Source organism: Pristiophorus japonicus, chromosome 17 (assembly GCF_044704955.1).
Source record: "Pristiophorus japonicus isolate sPriJap1 chromosome 17, sPriJap1.hap1, whole genome shotgun sequence".
Classification (NCBI taxonomy): Eukaryota; Metazoa; Chordata; class Chondrichthyes; family Pristiophoridae; genus Pristiophorus; species Pristiophorus japonicus.
The window spans coordinates 10,016,767-10,034,264 of record NC_091993.1 but is presented as its reverse complement, the minus strand read 5'-3'; the positions used below and the strand labels follow the sequence as shown (position 1 = coordinate 10,034,264).

At 44.4% G+C, this 17,498-nt stretch overlaps 1 protein-coding gene across 1 annotated transcript in view; it reads right to left on the bottom strand.

The window, feature by feature from the left end:
- Positions 1-15,035, bottom strand: part of tex9 (testis expressed 9) — a 69,480-nt gene extending 54,445 nt beyond the window's left edge. The window contains exons 1-5 of the mRNA XM_070859306.1: positions 14,934-15,035; positions 11,854-11,954; positions 11,643-11,706; positions 9,885-9,961; positions 2,305-2,353 (exon numbers count right to left, since the gene is read on the bottom strand). Of these exons, the coding sequence (XP_070715407.1) occupies positions 2,305-2,353; positions 9,885-9,961; positions 11,643-11,706; positions 11,854-11,954; positions 14,934-14,999 (357 nt within the window). The 5' untranslated portion in view covers positions 15,000-15,035. The remainder of the gene's footprint in view (positions 1-2,304; positions 2,354-9,884; positions 9,962-11,642; positions 11,707-11,853; positions 11,955-14,933) is intronic.
- Positions 15,036-17,498: the final 2,463 nt, after the last annotated feature.

The following is a 17,498-nucleotide window of genomic DNA, read 5'->3' as shown; positions in this document are numbered from 1 at the left end:
GCCTGAGTCTGAAGGCTGTGGGTTCAAGTCCCACTCCAGAGGGTTGAACAGAAAATCTAGGCCAGGACTCCAGTGCAGTACAGTCTGAGTGTGCTGCACTATCGGAGGTGCTGTCTTTCAGATGAGACGTTAAACCGAGGTCACGTTTATCCTCTCAGGTGGACGTAAAAGATCCCATGGCACTATTCGAAGAAGAACAGGGGAGGCCTGGCCAATATTTATCCATCAACCAACATCACTGACACAGATTATCTGGTCATTATCTTATTGCAGTGACTGCACTTCAAAAGTACTACACTGGCTGTAAAGTGTTTTGGGACGTTCTGAGGTCATGAAAGGTGCTATATAAATCCGTTTTTCTTTGTCAAAATCCCTGGACTAAAAATAGTAAGCTAAAGTTCTTAGTTATCTAATAACGCCTGCTGGAAAGTATGAATGTACATTAGGTAAATACAGTACTGAGTTCACATAACATAAAGTTAGCCATAAAGTAGAGTATCAGAGGTATGCTGCATCTGTGGAACAATGTCCAGTTTATATCACCACCTTCAGGAAAGGAGTGAACAAATAAGCTTGCAATTATATAGGACTTTATCATATCACTCAGGAAGTGTCAAAGTGCTTTACATCCGATGAACCACTTTTGAAGTTGGGAGACAAGTAAAAGAAATTCTTAAATCTATGAAATCACAATATTGCAAATGTATTCAATTAACTAAATCACTTTTGCTGTTTTCAGCTCTTTACAGTAAGCCTTTTGCAGTCAATTATGATTGCTGTATGCAATCAATTTTGCTCACAAGACAGCATGCAAACAAATGACCAGAACTTCAGTATTTAGATGATATTTTTAAAATTTGTGGCAATTCAGGCACAGCAAATATTTAAATCTGGAATTTAAATTTTCTGTATGCTTGCATTGATTTTTCAAAAAGAAAAATGAAAATGGGATAATCAGATGAGTGGAGCAGTTTGCATGCTCTGCTCGATATGTGTTCACATTTCTGCTGTAAATAGAACACACACAGGCGCTCACTAGCATGCTTGCACAGCTTGTTTTTATTTTTTACTTCCTATTTTTATAAATTATTTTTCTCCTGCTTTGGTTGGTCAACAGTTTCTGTACCCTCCATATCAATGTCTCCCTGGAAAACCTGGCTGAAATTAGAAGCTATCTATTTAGAAAACTTGCATTTATATACCCCCATTAAAGGCACATCCTTAAGCACTTCACGGAAGCGGGAAAAAAATGGATGCCAGGTCAAAGAAGGAAAGATTAGGGAGGGTAACCAAAAACTTGATCAAGGAGGTAGGTTTTAAGGAAGGACTGAAAAAGACAGGGAGGTGGATAGGGAGAAAAGTTTAGAGAGGGAATTCCAGAAAGCAGGAACGAGATAACTTAAAACCAACCATGGGACAAGGGGGAACAAGATGTCAGAATCAGAGAAACAGGGAACTCAGAGGAATAAGGGTCGTAGAACTGGAGGAGGTTACGGAGGGAGGGAGTGGCAAGGCCATGGAGGGATTTAAAGACGAGGGCAAAAATGTTACACTTGAAGCATTGTTATCGGTTTACTGCTACTTTTCATCCTTATCAATGCACCTAAAAGCTGTGCTGTTACCCAACCAGAGCCTTTGATAAAGACATTTTGGGGACCTAAATCCTTTTGCTGAACATGATGATGAATTGAGCTGTAAAAGAATCCATTTCTGATCAGTTAGCAATTATCAATGAACTGACTACCAAAACATGCAGTGGATACGGAATTGTTGTAATCCTCGAAAAAAAAGGGAACTTGATATCTTCCTGAGTGAAGAGGACATTTCCAGCTATGGAACGTTAAGTTGTTAGTTAGCTGGATGATTAGCAATGGACTACTATCATCTCATTAAGACATGCCTGATTGTCTTAGAAGGTTAGAATAGCATTTCCCAGTGATTTTCCTTAACTGGCTACTATTATGCCTCTCATAGGAGATTGCGTGGATAAGAAGTGAGTAAATGGTGTATGTGGTTGCACCATATCTGGGTGGGCTGGGCTTGTTGGGCCTGACTGTCTTTTCCTGTCCTTTTCATATGTCAGTATGTGAAAGGAAATCTATGAAAAACAGTTTCAGTCTCTAATTTCAATACACATTTTAAGTTTCTCCAAATCTTTAATAACAAATCACATTTAATATTGATGAACATCACTGAGCTTTAAAATTAAACGCAAGATACTCAGGTTAAATTACATTTGTTTCCAGACCTAATAAGTGTGATGTATAATATCTGAAAAAGCTAGGTGCACATTTATGTTAATACCTTGGTTACTTTATTTTCAGAAGATGGTCCATCAGAAGAAAGGAATTCTCTGGAAAAGAGCAATGTATTAATACACACTTTTATACTGGTTAACATGCTCTATTGATTATTTGTTAAAAATAAAAGGGCAAATGATTTCATCCAAACACTAAATGACCATAATTATTGACTTATTCTCTTAGATGTCAACCTGCACATGGAGAATGCTATTAAATGCAAGTTGGCATATTAGTTGTCGTAGTAAATTATGCAACAACCTGATATCTTAAGCACTTAGCTCTCAACTTTAAGGTCATTGTTTATTTTTGAGTTCATGGTTTTACTTCACTCAAACTTGCTTTCCTTGGGTTGGACGAGTTTAGTTAGGTCATAATTGGACTGATGAGTTGCACATCATGTGGAAGTTAAGTCCTATATCTCAGGAGGTGGAAAAAAAAACATAGCACCATCTGGCTTTCTGCATTCAGATGTCACCTCTTATTAGCTGAACATAAACCAGCATTTTTGCAGTGTTGAACTCTAAGTCACACGATCTAATCTAAAGGCAGATCTGTGGTGATGAACATGGGAGAAAGAATATAGTAGCACAGGAACTGATAAAAATTCTGTTAAACATAACTTTTTTTGGAGGCAGAGATGCTAGTTTTTGCTGCCCGTGTCCTAACTTGCACCAAGTCTCGATGACCTACATTGGCTCCTGGTTAAGCAACACCTCAATTTTAAAATTCTCATCCTTGTTTTCAAAACCCTCCAGGGCCTCGCCCTCCCCTATCTCGGTAATCTCCTCCAGCCTCACAACCCTCTGAAATCTCTGCGTTCTTCCAATTCTGGCATTTTGAGGATCCCTGATTTCAACTGCTCCATCATTGGCAGCCGTTCCTTCGGTTGCCAAGACCCTCAGCTCTGGAATTCCCTTCCTAAATCTCTGTGCCTCTCTTTCCTCCTTTAAGACACTCCTTAAACTCCTTGTACTTCTTGACTTCTCTGCAGCCTTTGACATGGTTGATCACTCTATCCTTCTCCAATTCCTCTCCACTGTGGTCCAGCTGGGTGGGATTGCACTCAGTTGGTTCCATTCTTGTCTATCTAATCATAGCCAGAGAATCACCTGCAACAGCTTCTCTTCCCACCCCACATCATCGCCTCTGGTTGCCCCCAAGGATCTATCCTTAGCTCCCTCCTATTTCTCATCTACATGTTGTCCTTTGGCGACATCATCGGAAACACAGCGTCAGTTTCCACATGTAAGCTAATGACACCCAGCTCGACCTCACTACCACTTCTCTCGACCCCTCCATGGTCTCTAAATTGTCAGACTACTTGTCCAGCATCCAGTTCTGGATGAGTAGAAATTTTCTCCAATTGAATATTGGGAAGACCAAAGCCATTGTTTTTGGTGCCTGCCACAAACTCCGTTCCCTGGACACTGACTCCATCCCTCTCCTCAACCTTGGGGTCATATTTGAAATGAGCTTTCAACCACATATCTGCAGCATAACTAAGATCGCCTATTTCCACCTCTGTAACATCGCCAGTCTCCACCCTTGCCTTAGCTCATCCGCTGCTTTATTACCTCTAGACTTGGCTATTGCAACGCACGCCTGGCTGGTCTCCCACATTCTCCCCTACGTAAACTAGGGATGATCCAAAACTCAGCTGCCCGTGTCCTAACATGCACCAAGTCCCGCTCACCCATCACCCCTGTGCTCGCTGCCCTCCACTGGCTTCCAGTTAAGCAACACCTCAATTTCAAAATTCTCATCCTTATTTTCAAATCCCTCCATGACCTCGCCTCTCCCTATCTCTGTAATCTCCTCCAGCCCCACAACCCCCCCAAGATGTCTGCGCTCCTCTAATTCTGCCCTTCTGAGCATCCCTGATTGTAATCTCTCAACCACTGGTGGCCATGCCTTCTGTTGCCTAGGCCCCAAGCTCTGGAATTCCTTGCCTAAACTTCTTTGCCTCTCTACCTCTCTTTCCTCCTTAAAACATACCTCTTTGACCAAGCTTTTGACCAAGCATCTGCGCTAATTTCTACTTATACGGCTCGGTGTCAAATTTTTATCACATAATACTCTTGTGAAGCGCCTTGGGACGTTGCATTACGTTAAAGGCACTATATAAATACAAGTTGCTGTTGTTAAAACCTACCTCTTTGATCAAGCATTTGGTCATCTGCCCTAATTGCACCTCATGTGGCTCGGTGCCAAATTTTGTTGTCGAACGCTCCCGTGAAGCCCCTTAGGACGTTTTGCTACATTAAAGCCGCTGTATAAATGCAATTTGTTGTGGTTTCTTCCTTTTCCTTCTGTAAGTCTCCCTACAGACACATCAGTATCCACAGCTGTGCAGTAGCAGGCTGATGGCCTGCTCCGATGCTTTCAACAGTACTGCTCTGAAACCTGTCACTGCAAGGCGTGCAACAGAAGATGTGTAAGTCTCCCTGTAATTTCCCTCCCTCACCATGGGGAACCACCAAGTCTTTGCCCAACCTCGGCACAGAAGGGCATTTCTGAGATCAGTAATTCAATGGGCCCAAATTTGCCCAGGAGTTGCTCCGTTTTTTTTGGAGCAACTTGATTTTTCTGGAGTATCTTAAAAATCCTCATTCTGCACATTTAATTTGCGCCAGCGTAAGTGAGTTCGTTAGGATTTTTTTTAGTTTAGTTTTTTTTCCAAAAGGGGGCGGTACCAGCCATCGACGCCTGTTTTGGCCATTTAAGCCAGTTTGGACAGCTAATAGTTGCTCCAAACTAACTGAGGCCAGCGTATGTGGCCACTTGTAGCCGCACAGAAAACCCTTGCAGAGAGTTAAGAAACCAGCACAGGTAGCCAGAGATAGGGGGTGTAAGGGAAGCGAGAGGACCTTGCAAAGCACTAAACACCTTCACAACAACATTCAAGAAGCATAAAAACCATCAATAATAAATAAAAAAATAATAAAACTTAAGTCCTACCTTCATAACTCGATCCGGGAAGTCAGCAGCCGGGCCGGCCGGTGCAGAGGCCACTTGGCCGGGGATAGGGGCGGGAGAACTCATCGGCAGGCAGGAGAAGTCAGAGAACGCACTGGCAAGTCCTTCGTCAAGGGCTTGGGGCGGGAGAACACACTGACTCTCTCTCCGAGGAAGGACACCGACCCCTCCCTCCGAGGACTGACTTCTCTCCGAGGACTCTCCGGCTGCGGGCAGGAGCTACTGCACATATGCGAAACCTCCAGTGCGCATGCGCTGAGCTGCCGGCAACTGTTTTTCACGCAGGGCCCTAGCTCCGACCCCTAATGGACAGACCAGGCCGCGCCAAGCCATGGGAGAGACCACAGAGCGGGCAGAATACAGGGAGATTATTTTCAGCGCCGTTTTCACCCTAGGAAGTCGGCGCATATCCGGTGAGTGCGCAAAAAAACCGGGTGGGCCAAGTTTGGGCCCAATGTGTGGAGAATTATGAGCATAAACGTCTTTACTTAAACATTGTAAACGATGTGGTGGTTGGTGTACAACGGCCACCCCACGTTAAAATCCGCGCACAGGCATCTTCCACCCTTCAAAATGTAGTTCGGGACATGGAATATTAGGTCCTTCATTGAAACACTTGTGAACTCATCCCTTTTTGACGTGAAAGCAAGTCATCCTCACTTCGAGGGGCTGCCTATGATAATGATGATGAAACGATGTAATTTATGTCACCAAATAAATGTCACCATACGTTGCAGGTTATCCGATGCCTTTTCTAAGCAAACGTTGGCACTGCAATCTCGTGGTAAATTGTTGATGGAAATTATACTAAACTTTATCATTTGAAGACCAATAAATAGGTCATATGTTATTTTATTAGTCCTCCCACACAAGCAACCTATCATTGTTGTCAGACATTAAAACTCAAGTTCACTAACATAAACCAGTTCCTGGTGGAAATATAAATGTAAAACATTTGTTTAAAACTGGGAAAACGGCAAGTTCATTACCTATCAATATCCTATCAACGTCAACTGTTATTCAGAATTAAATTAAGCTAGTTTGTGCCTATATAATTAGTGTCATGTAGTTGGAGAAATTTGGTGCAATAAATTTGGATACAAGAAATTTGCATATGTAAAAAAAAAGTACACTGAGGTAAGATAAGAAAGTGTGACCCAGACAGTGTGACAAAACCGCAAGTGAGACATACTAGGTGAGTCAGAGAGAGATGAAGGAGGAAAGCTTGTAAAGGAGGGTAAGGAAATGGCAGAAATACTACACAAATATTCTGCCTCAGTTATCAGAGGAAATGGAAATTGAAACTATTGATATGCATAAGATAGGCGTAGAACAGTTCGTGGGGGCTATTATTTACAGAGATAGTATTAAAGAAATGACTCAAACTTAACTTTGACAAACCACCAAGTGTGTAGAACAAAGGATTCTGAGAGACACTGGGGAAGAAATAGCAGAGCCTCAGACTATAATTTTCTCAAACTCTATGGAAAGGAAAACTATGGCACAGGATTTAAGGGTGGCAAACATGACCCACCTCTTCAAAAATAGGTGACGGGGATAACCTAGGAAATTATAAGCCAATATGGGTTAATTACTGAGTACTTTGAGAATCATGAGCAGTCAGCACAAATTTTTAAATGGCAGGTTATGCATTCAAGAATTCTTTGAAGTAAATCAGGATTGTTAAAAGAAATGCAGTGGATGTGGTTCACATGGATTTTCAAAAATCATTTGATACAGTACCACAAAAGAGAATTACGCCAAAGATAGTGGTCCAGTAAATTAAGGGGAATGTGATCACATGCATGGGGAGATGGCTGGAGGGCAGGGTAGGAGTAAAACATTATTTCTGAGCATGGAAAGGTGTGGGCCAATGTTGGGGCTGTTCTTATTTAATATAAACATAAATGATGTGGAACTCAGAATTGAAGGAATAATACTGAAATTTGCTGATGACACCAAAGTGGGAGCACAGTTAATTGTGACCAAGAGTGTGAAAGGAGCAGCAGGAGGACATAAAAGGCAGGATGGCAGATGCAGTTCAATATCGAAAAGTGTGAAGCAATAGACTTTAAAGTAAGAGTAGGAAAGGAAAAACATTTAAATGGAGTAGAGGAGCAAAGGGATCTTGCTGTATAGATACACACAACATTAAAGATGACAAACAGAATTCTTGGTTTTGTATTTAGAGGCAAAGAATGTGAAAGCAAGGGGACAAATCTGAACTTGTACAAGACCTGAGTTAGATTGCAACTGGAAAATTGTGTAGTTTTTGGCACCACATTAAAGAATGGATATAAAAGCAATAGAAAAGATACAGCATAGGCTCACTAGAATGATACTGCGGATAAGGAGCTTATAGTTATGAAGAAAGATTTGAGACACCAGAATGTTCCAGATTTGATCCATGGTTTATGCTGAGTTAATTCATCTCAGCTAAATTGGGGGGCAGGAACAGTTTATTTGGCCTCAATGTCCCTGAACAAGGGAGAGAAAACCTTTGCCACAGTATCCCTATTACCCAGGAACTCCTGCTGGAAGTGGATGTTGGAGAAGGGTTTAATTCTGCTGTGATGACCCATGGTCATATAGTCTAGTTATAGTCAATGTTCAGGTTGACAGATAAATAACGGCTATTTTGCAAGGTATCAGACAGTCACCAACACTTGTGGAACAGTATCCTAGAGGCAGCTGTGGTTCAGTTGGTAGAACTCTTGCCTCAGACATACAAGGTTGTGGGTCAAGTCCCACTCCAGAGACTTGAGCACATAAAAAAATCTAGGCTGACACTCCAGTGCAGTACTGAGGCAGTGCTGCACTGTTGGAGGTGCCGTCTTTCGGATGAGACATTAAACCGAGGCTCGGTCTGCTTGCTCGGGATGTAAAAGATCCCATGGCATTATTTCAAAGAAGAGTGGTGTAATGTATTTGCTTTGTGGATTCTTTACTTAAGAATTCATAGCAACACATTGCTATTAAGAACTAGTTGGTTTATTAGCAAAGATTTAACAATCACACTACACATTACCAGTTCATCCACGAGGCTCACAGCCATCTGCCTCATCATGGATCCCCTGAACCCAACTGGCTGGGGATTTATTGAGTCTTGTGAACATCATGTGACTGGCTAAGCCGCTCCCAACTCAACAACTCTAAACCTGTGAGCATTCTCACCGGTGCATACATTACAAGCAGAGTTATCGCCGATGTCCTGGCCAATATTTATCCTTCAATCAACATCACTAAAAAAAATTGTTTGGTCATTATCACATTGCTGGTTGTGGAAATTTGCTGCCATGTTTTCTACATTACAACAGTGACTACACTTAGTACTTAATTGGTTGTAAAGCACCTTGGGACATCCTGAGGTCGTGAAAGGCGCTATATAAATGCAAGTCTTTTATCAGTCACATCCTTAGGGGTGAGGAGGGAAAGTGAAAGGGACTGGGAGATGGGGATTTTTAAAAATTGTTCTTTAAATGTTTCTATGGTGTGTTACTGAGCCATACCGATCAGAAAGATTCAGGTCAGAGTGAGTTGGTCTTAGCACTAATGTGGACACAAAAAATGTCCCCAGCATTGCTGGGGTAGGGAGATGAATATAAAAGTCAGACAGAATGCATGCACCTGATCATAGTTCAATGCCACTGCTGAAAAAGTGCATCGGTGTGTGGATTGGTGAGAATTGATCTCTGCAATGATGACCTCCAGGATCAAGTAAGCTACTGGCACTCAGTTTCTCGGCTTTTATAAAGAATGGCTCTATGGGCAAGGTACTGAAGGGTAGTCAGGAACTCCATTAGAACAGGAGGTAGCTTCAGGAAGTAAGTGGCTCGAGGAAATTAATTTTAAATACTTGCACACATAATTCGTTCTCAAAAGTCTAACTGTTTAGTACTGACTAGTAGAAGACAATTTGATTAATAAAACCAACTTCACAATGTAAATCTCAGTTGATAGTCTAAAACTCTGGCTATCAATTTATCACAAAAAGTAAACGGGTATACAGTTTGATGTCCAGTAACGCATGTTAAGATTTCAGAAAACCATCTATGTATACTGGTACAGTAGCTCATTTGATTCAATGTCAACGGTAGTCACAGATTCATAATATTTAATTAGTTTATCAAAGAACTGCCCTACAGAATTATATAACTTCTATGTTTCTTAAAAGCCAAATAAACCTAAAATACTACATACAACCAGTTTAAGCTTTTCTTTGAAGGTCTGAGTCGTGCAGTGCTAGGATTAAATCTCCTCCAGAAATGAGTTTGGATAGTCTAAAACAAGTTTCGAATGGGCAATGACCCAAAGCGCAAGCTGTGTCTAATTTGGCAACCTCACTCAGAGGAAATAGGATTGTTGGCATAAGAAATAGGGGGAAAAATCATAATAGTTTAGCTGGGAGGTGGTACAGTTGAGGTTGGAGTTAATGCAGATTTATAGATGTTTACATTGCAGCTTGCTGGGCTATGCTTAGCCTGAATGTGTTTGATGCTGATAATTGGTGAGAAAAAAGTTTGCATAAAGATATCAAGCAATATTTAAAGTGCAATATTGGTGCATAACAATCTTTTAACTTAGTTCAACAGGTAATTATCTTACCTCAGTTTATCATCGTCCACTTTGACAGCCGTTCCAATATATGATATTGATTGAGATAGCATCTGCTCTTGCCCCTTCTAGACACATACATATTAAATTATTCAAAAGAGAGTTTAACAAAACATAAAATTTGTAGAAAAGATATCCATGAAAATCTGATTTTAAACTTGGGTGTTGAAAAAATGGGCAAACAAAATTCAAGCAATATGAACCCAGTATAAATACGCTTTATTTAAGAGGGAAGAAAACATAGAAATTATACTTTTTGTTCAAAATACCTTATTAATAGCAAAAATTGAAATTTTCATCTTTTAAAAAACATTAAATTTTATTGCCAATATGTGGACCATTGAATGGAAGGGGGGGTGGGGGAGGTAGCGGTTTGAACATAATGTATTCCTCCCTAGACTTTCCTTCCCTTTAGAGCTGTAGCTAACCCAAAACAATTTTTAAAATCCAATAAAGATAGAGAGATTAAAGAATGTTCTTCCTGGTATCTTCCGTTATTAAGATATTCCGGGTTTTTGCAACCAACATAAATTTCAGGAAAAGGGTCATTTCCAGACCTCCAGTTTTCAGCTGTGTTTTTCTGATTAGCAGGAACACAGGGAAGAAGAGCAGTGGTCGTCAATATGAGAATAAAAACCACACCACTGGAAAAATCTGAATAGCTTCTTCAGGCACAACTCCCAGTATTTTGCCAATGCTGTTGCTGAGCCAATCAATAGGTGGTTCACAACGATGTGTGTGATTAATTGCCCTCCCATGTTGAGACCTAAGCTCCGATATTTATGGGGAGCGAGGGGGTCAGACCGGCAATTGGGAGGGAGGGAAAGATCCACGGGGAATAAAGTTTGGGGATGGGGGGCGTCCGCTGATTGCGGCAGAAAGCTTGCTTGAGGGGAAGGGGTGCACTCCTGCTTCTCCTGGCCCACAAGGAGTGGTATAAAAAGCATTTACCTGTTTGATCCGGCTGTTAACCACCTACATTTAACTGCCGGGTATCTAAAACCCTGGGAAAGCTGGCCAGCCAGTGCTAAATTTACAACAGTGCCCCAACGGCACTGTAGGAACCTGATTTAAATATATTCTCAAGTGCGGGATAGACAAGGCATGAAACCCATTGCCATAAGAATGGCAGCAGGCGTGTGGGAGGGTTAAAATCTCCTCTGCCCCAAGTCTTTAGCCCGATCTAGGCAGCTACCCAATAACACAGTGAAAATCAAAGCACAGGGAATTATAGGAACTAACTCACATACTGTTACTCCAAGGGACAGTGTTTTGGAGCATCAAATTGACACTGCCTTTTAAAACATGTCTTAAAGTTGTGTATATTTGAAAGCTATATAAAATACTTTAATGCGAATATTAATTCATTATTTAGCAATTCCTCCATTGTGGGCAGCTCAATACAATAATAATGCTGCAAGGTCTCCTATTTTGAGATATAAGATGTAATCTCAATCTTGACCAACATTCACACATGGATTTCTGTTAGAGCATGAATTTCAAAGTCTCAGACATCTCGTCTGTTGGATTGATGGAAAACTGCCCGAGACCCTTTCCACACTGTAGATGCTTGCTTATTGAGTCGACTAAGAAGATAGCATTTGAGGCGATATCTATATTTGGCACTGTCTTCTCCTACCAACACAGGGTAGGATAAATTTGGGGAAGAGCAGAAAAAGTAAGGAATATTTCCAATAACGACAGCACTGCCATTCAAAATATAGTCTTTTACTCATTAGCTGAACTTACCATAACTTCTTCAGCTTGGCGGACCAGCTCAGCTGTTTTTGCTTCAAGTTCTGCATTTAATCTCCTAAATAAATATGGAGGTTTTTTTTTTTTAAAAAAGGTGTTCAGTTCTCACACTGTATTTATATTGACTGCACATCTACAATGACAAAATTTCAGATTACAAACTATTATATGCAATATATAGCTTAATGTAGAAAAATTTGCATACTTGTATTCTTCTTCTTTAGCCAGTAAATCTCTTGAAGGAGTTTTCCTTGCTGAAGCTGATGATGGAAGTGAGCCAGATCTAGCAGACAGAGCCTTCTTTGCCTAGATATAAAAATAACCCCAAAATATTCCAAGAAAATAATTTTCAAAAAGATATAATAGAACTTTTTTTTGTATCAGTAACAAACAAGGAAGTAGTTTGATTAAATGCAGAAATATATTTAGTTGTTTCTTCTGTGCTTGAACTTCCATAACTAAAATCTAATTACTTTTATTAAGAAAACACAAACAAATAATTTGAGGACACACTTTTAGGCTTAACTTATGTTGATCTATAGTAACGAGTCTAGATTTGTGGAATACGATACACTCATCCTGCATACATCAGGTACATAAGATAAGAATTAGGAATAGGAGTAGGCCATACGGCCCTTCAATAAGATCATGGTTGATCTTTGACTTCCACTCCACTTTCCTCCCCGATCCCCCTAGAATCCAAAAATCTATCTATCTAAGCCTCAATATACTCAACAACTCAGCATCCACAACCCTTTGGGGTAGAGAATTCCAAAGGTTCACAACCCTTTGAGTGAAATATTCCTCCTCATCTCAGTCTTAAAAGGTCGACCCCTTGTCCTGAGATGATGCCCCCTAGTTTCCCACATTACAACAGTGACTACACTCCAAAAAGTACTTCATTGGCTATAAAGCGCTTTGAGACATCCGGTGGTCGTGAAAGGCGCTATATAAATTTGTCTTTTTAACTCTAGATGCTCCAGCCAGGCAAAATATTCTCTCAGGATTTATCCTGTCAATCCCCCTCAGAATCTTACATGTTTCAATGTCTTTAAGACAAAAATGCTGCTTTTATTATATTCAAGAAAATACATTCATCTATATTTTTGAGGCCACTGTACATTTTGAATGTTCACCTAAATATACTCCAGGGACTTGAACACATAATCTAGGCTGACATTCCAGTGCAGTACTGAGGGAGTGCTGCACTGTTGGAGGTGCAGTCTTTCAGCTGAGAAATTAAACCGAGACCCCATCTACACTCAGGTGGACGCAAAAGATCCCATAGCACTATTTCGAGGAAGAGTATAGAAGTTCTCCCTGGTGTCCTGGCCAATATCTATTCCTCAACCAACATCACTGAAACAGATTATCGGGTCACTATCACCTTGCCGTGTGCAAATTGGCTGCCACATTTCCTACATTACAAGAGTGATTACACTTCAACAGTATTTCATTGGCTTGAGAGCGCTTTGCGACATCCTGAGGTCATGAAAGGCACTATATAAAATGCAAGTCTTTCTCTCTTTCCTTCTAATAGTAGAGATATTTTTAATATGTGCTTACATGAATGCATAATGATCCAACAGTTGTGGCATAATTACTGCCATGATCGCCAGAATTAAATCTATAGTGTCAGTTAACCCTAAATGCTTCCTGGTGCCTGTCAGCCTATGCTCAAGTTCTTATTTTATTGAAGTCAATTCTGCTGAATTCTCAGCTGCAGTGACAACTAGTCTCCACTTGTTTTTAATGATCACGCACCATAAACCAATCTGATTTCTGCCAACATGCACCAAAACCTGGCTGATACCCACTGGCCTATGCTGAGCCACTGTCTGATGACCGCAACCTCACCACCCCCGGTTGATGCTGAAGCCCCTGTATGGAGCTCACTAGCTTGGATTGAAACGCAATACCCCATCCCTGGAAGACATGGCTTATTCCTGTATGGAAGCTGGGCTGAAGCTCACATCTGGTGCCCCCTAGGCTGGGCAGCAACCCCTGTCTGGTGCTCCCTGGCCTGGGCAGAAACCCCCCATCTGGTTCCCCCTGGGCTGTGAAGGAAACCCTGTCTGGTGCCCCCTGGGCTGAGCAGTAACCCCTGTCTGGTGCCCCTGGGCTGGGCAGAGACCCACCGTCTGACGCCCCCTGGGCTGTGAAGAAAACCCTGTCTGGTGCCCCTGGGCTGGGCAGAGACCCACCGTCTGGTGCCTCTGGGCTGGGCAGAGACCCACCGTCTGGTGCCTCTGGGCTGGGCAGAGACCCACCGTCTGGTGCCTCTGGGTTGGGCAGAGACCCACCGTCTGGTGCCTCTGGGCTGGGCAGAGACCCACCGTCTGGTGCCTCTGGGCTGGGCAGAGACCCACCGTCTGGTGCCCCTGGGGCTGGGCAGAGACCCACCGTCTGGTGACCCTGGGCTGGGCAGAGACCCACCGTCTGGTGCCTCTGGGCTGGGCAGAGACCCACCGTCTGGTGCCCCTGGGGCTGGGCAGAGACCCACCGTCTGGTGCCTCTGGGCTGGGCAGAGACCCACCGTCTGGTGCCCCTGGGGCTGGGCAGAGACCCACCGTCTGGTGACCCTGGGCTGGGCAGAGACCCACCGTCTGGTGACCCTGGGCTGGGCAGAGACCCACCGTCTGGTGCCCCTGGGGCTGGGCATAGACCCACCGTCTGGTGCCCCTGGGGCTGGGCAGAGACCCACCGTCTGGTGCCTCTGGGCTGGGCAAAGACCCACCGTCTGGTGCCCCTAGGCTGGGCAGTGACCCCTGTCTGGTGCCCCTGGGGCTGGGCAGAGACCCACCGTCTGGTGCCCCTGGGCTGGGCAGTGACCCCTGTCTGGTGCCCCTGGGGCTGGGCAGTGACCCCTGTCTGGTGCCCCTGGGGCTGGGCAGAGACCCACCGTCTGGTGCCTCTGGACTGGGCAGAGACCCACCGTCTGGTGCCCCTGGGGCTGGGCAGAGACCCACCGTCTGGTGCCTCTGGGCTGGGCAGAGACCCACCGTCTGGTGCCTCTGGGCTGGGCAGTGACCCACCGTCTGGTGCCCCTAGGCTGGGCAGTGACCCCTGTCTGGTGCCCCTGGGGCTGGGCAGAGATAACTGGCTAATGCCCCCAGCCTTGGTTGAGGCCCGGTCTGGTGTCTGTCTGCCTATCTCCCGCGGGGCCCAGCCGCTGGACCCCCGCAAGGTAAAGGGCCAGTGCGGCCTCACACCCTGTCGGCGGCCCAACTCTCCCGGTTCCCTGGCTCCCCTCGCTCCCCCCACCGCCCGCCCGCCGCTACTCACCAGGCCCACCGGCCGCTGCCTCTCCATCGCGTCCCGGCCGCCTGGTTTCCAAGGTGACGCGAGCATATCGGGAAAGATCGCGAGACCTGCCCCCCCCCCCCCACCAAGTGGGCGGGGCTTGGCCCTGAGCCTAGTGCATCCTTTCCCACAACAACCCAGAAATGGCCCAGTGTCACCATCTGAAACCCAACTAAAGTGCCTCGCTTTTCAAGGAACGCAATCGTAGCTCAGTGGGTAGCACACTCTCACCTCTGAGTCAGAAGGTTGTGGGTTCAAGTTCCACTCCAGGGATTTGAGCACAGAAATCGAGGCTGAGGGAGCGCTGCACTGTCGGAGGTGCCGTCTTTCGGATGAGATGTTAAACCGAGGCCCCGTCTGCACTCTTAGGTGGATGCAAAAGTTCCCATGGCACTATTAGAAGAAGAGCAGGGAAGTTATCCCCAATGACCTGGCCAGTATTTATCCCTCAACCAACACAATTAAAAAAACATCTAGTCATTTAAATAGTACGACACTGAAAAGTGAAGAGGAACAAAAGGACCTTGGAGTGTAGGTCCACAGGTTCCTAAAGGTAGCAGGCCAGGTGGATAAGGAGGCATACGAAATACTTGCCTTTTATTAGTCGAAGCATGGAATACAAGCGCAAGGACATTATGCTTGAATTGTACTGGTTAGGCCACAGCTGGAGTACTGTGTGCAGTTCTGGTCACCAGATTGCAGGAAAGATGTGCTTGCACTGGAAAGGGCGCAGAGGAGATTTACAAGAATGTTGCCTGGTCTGCAGAATTTTGACGATGAGGAAAGATTGGAGATGGTGGGTCTGTTTTCTTTGGCACAGAGGAGGCTGAGGGGAGACCTGATTGAGGTGCATAAAATTATGAGGGGCCTGAATCGAGTGGAGAGGAAGGACCTGTTTCCCTTGGCAGAGGGGGTCAACAAACAGGGAGCATAGATTTAAAGTAAGTAGGGGGAGGTTTAGAAGAGATATGAGGGGAAATGTGTCTTCACCCAGATGGTGGTGATGGTCTGGAACTCACTTCCTGAAAAGTTGGTAGAGGCAGAAACCCTCACCACATTTAAAAAATACTTGGATGTGCACTTAAAGTGCCGTAACTGTAATGTATGTATGCCTGGGTTTACCTGCCACCAGGAGGAGCGACCATCGGACGTCATTGCGCCACAGACACACACGTGCAACCCTTGTATATATAAAGAAAGCCTCCATGTTTAATCCTCACTTTGAGAGCTAATAAAGTAGAGTCAGGTGACACCTGATTGAGTTCACAGTACTAAGCCTATTGAGTTATTGCGTACACAACATTTGCCGACGAGGTACAATCCGAACTTTCACGCACAAAAAAGATTAGCACCGTTGGAATGTTGGAGCAATTCGTGGAGGGTGAAGACTGGGAGGATTTTACAGATCGCCTCAACCAGTACTTCATGGCCAACAAGATGGATGAAGACGCTGTACAGTTAGGCGCAGGGTGGTTTTCCTCACGGTTTGTGGTCCAAAAATCTATGGCCTCATAAAGAATCTGCTCTCATTTGCACGTTCAACGGAAAAGACCGATGAGCAATTGTGTGCTCTGATTCGGGACCATCTCAAACCTAAAGAAGGCATGATTATCTCGAGATCTTGCTTTTACAAGCATGTTCGTTCTGAAGGCCAGGACGTGGCGGAATTTGTTGCCAACCTGAGACTTCTCGCTGAGCCGTGTAAGTTTGGAACCGCGTTGGAAGACATGCTGCGTGACATCTTTATAATCGGCATAAACCACGAGGTGATCCTGCGGAAGCTGCTGGCTGTGGAGATGCTGGATCTGAGCAGGGCCATCAGGATCGCCCAGGCTTGTCTGACCACGGTTGATAGTACAAAGCAGATATCCTCGCAGAGTCGGAACTCCACGGCAAGTACTGTGCACCAGATTGTGTCGTCGGTTGGCAGAGCTGCACCGGGCAGGGCCTACCCGACTGTGTTTGCGAAACCTGCAGCTGCTCGAAGTCCGCCATTGGGCACGAATCCGATTTCACCCTGTTGGCGTTGTGGGGGCAATCATCGGCCTCATCAGTGCCGTTTCAGGCAGTATATTTGTAGAAGCCGTGCAAAAATGGGGCACCTTCAGAGGATGTGTCCGCAGCTCAGCAAGCGTGCTGCAACACACCACGTGGTTGATGATGACCGATCCGGAGCGGATCCGGCAATGCAACCCGAGGTAACCGAGGAGGAAGTGTATCGTGTATATTCGTTCCTGACAAAGAGCCAAGCGATAATGATTGAAGTAAAATTGAACGGCATTCCAGTATCTATGGAATTAGATACGGATGCGAGTCGGTCAATTATGAGCCAGAGGACTTTCGAAAAGCTGTGGGACATCGAGGCCGTGAAACCCAAGCTGAGTCCAGTAAATGCAAAATTGCATACCTACACCAAAGCGCTCATACCAGTGATTGGCAGTACAGCAGTCAAGGTGTCGTACAATGGGGCAGTTCATGATCTATCGCTGTGGATTGTTCCAGGCAATGTAACGTCTCTGTTTAAAAAAGGGGGCAGACAAAAGGCAG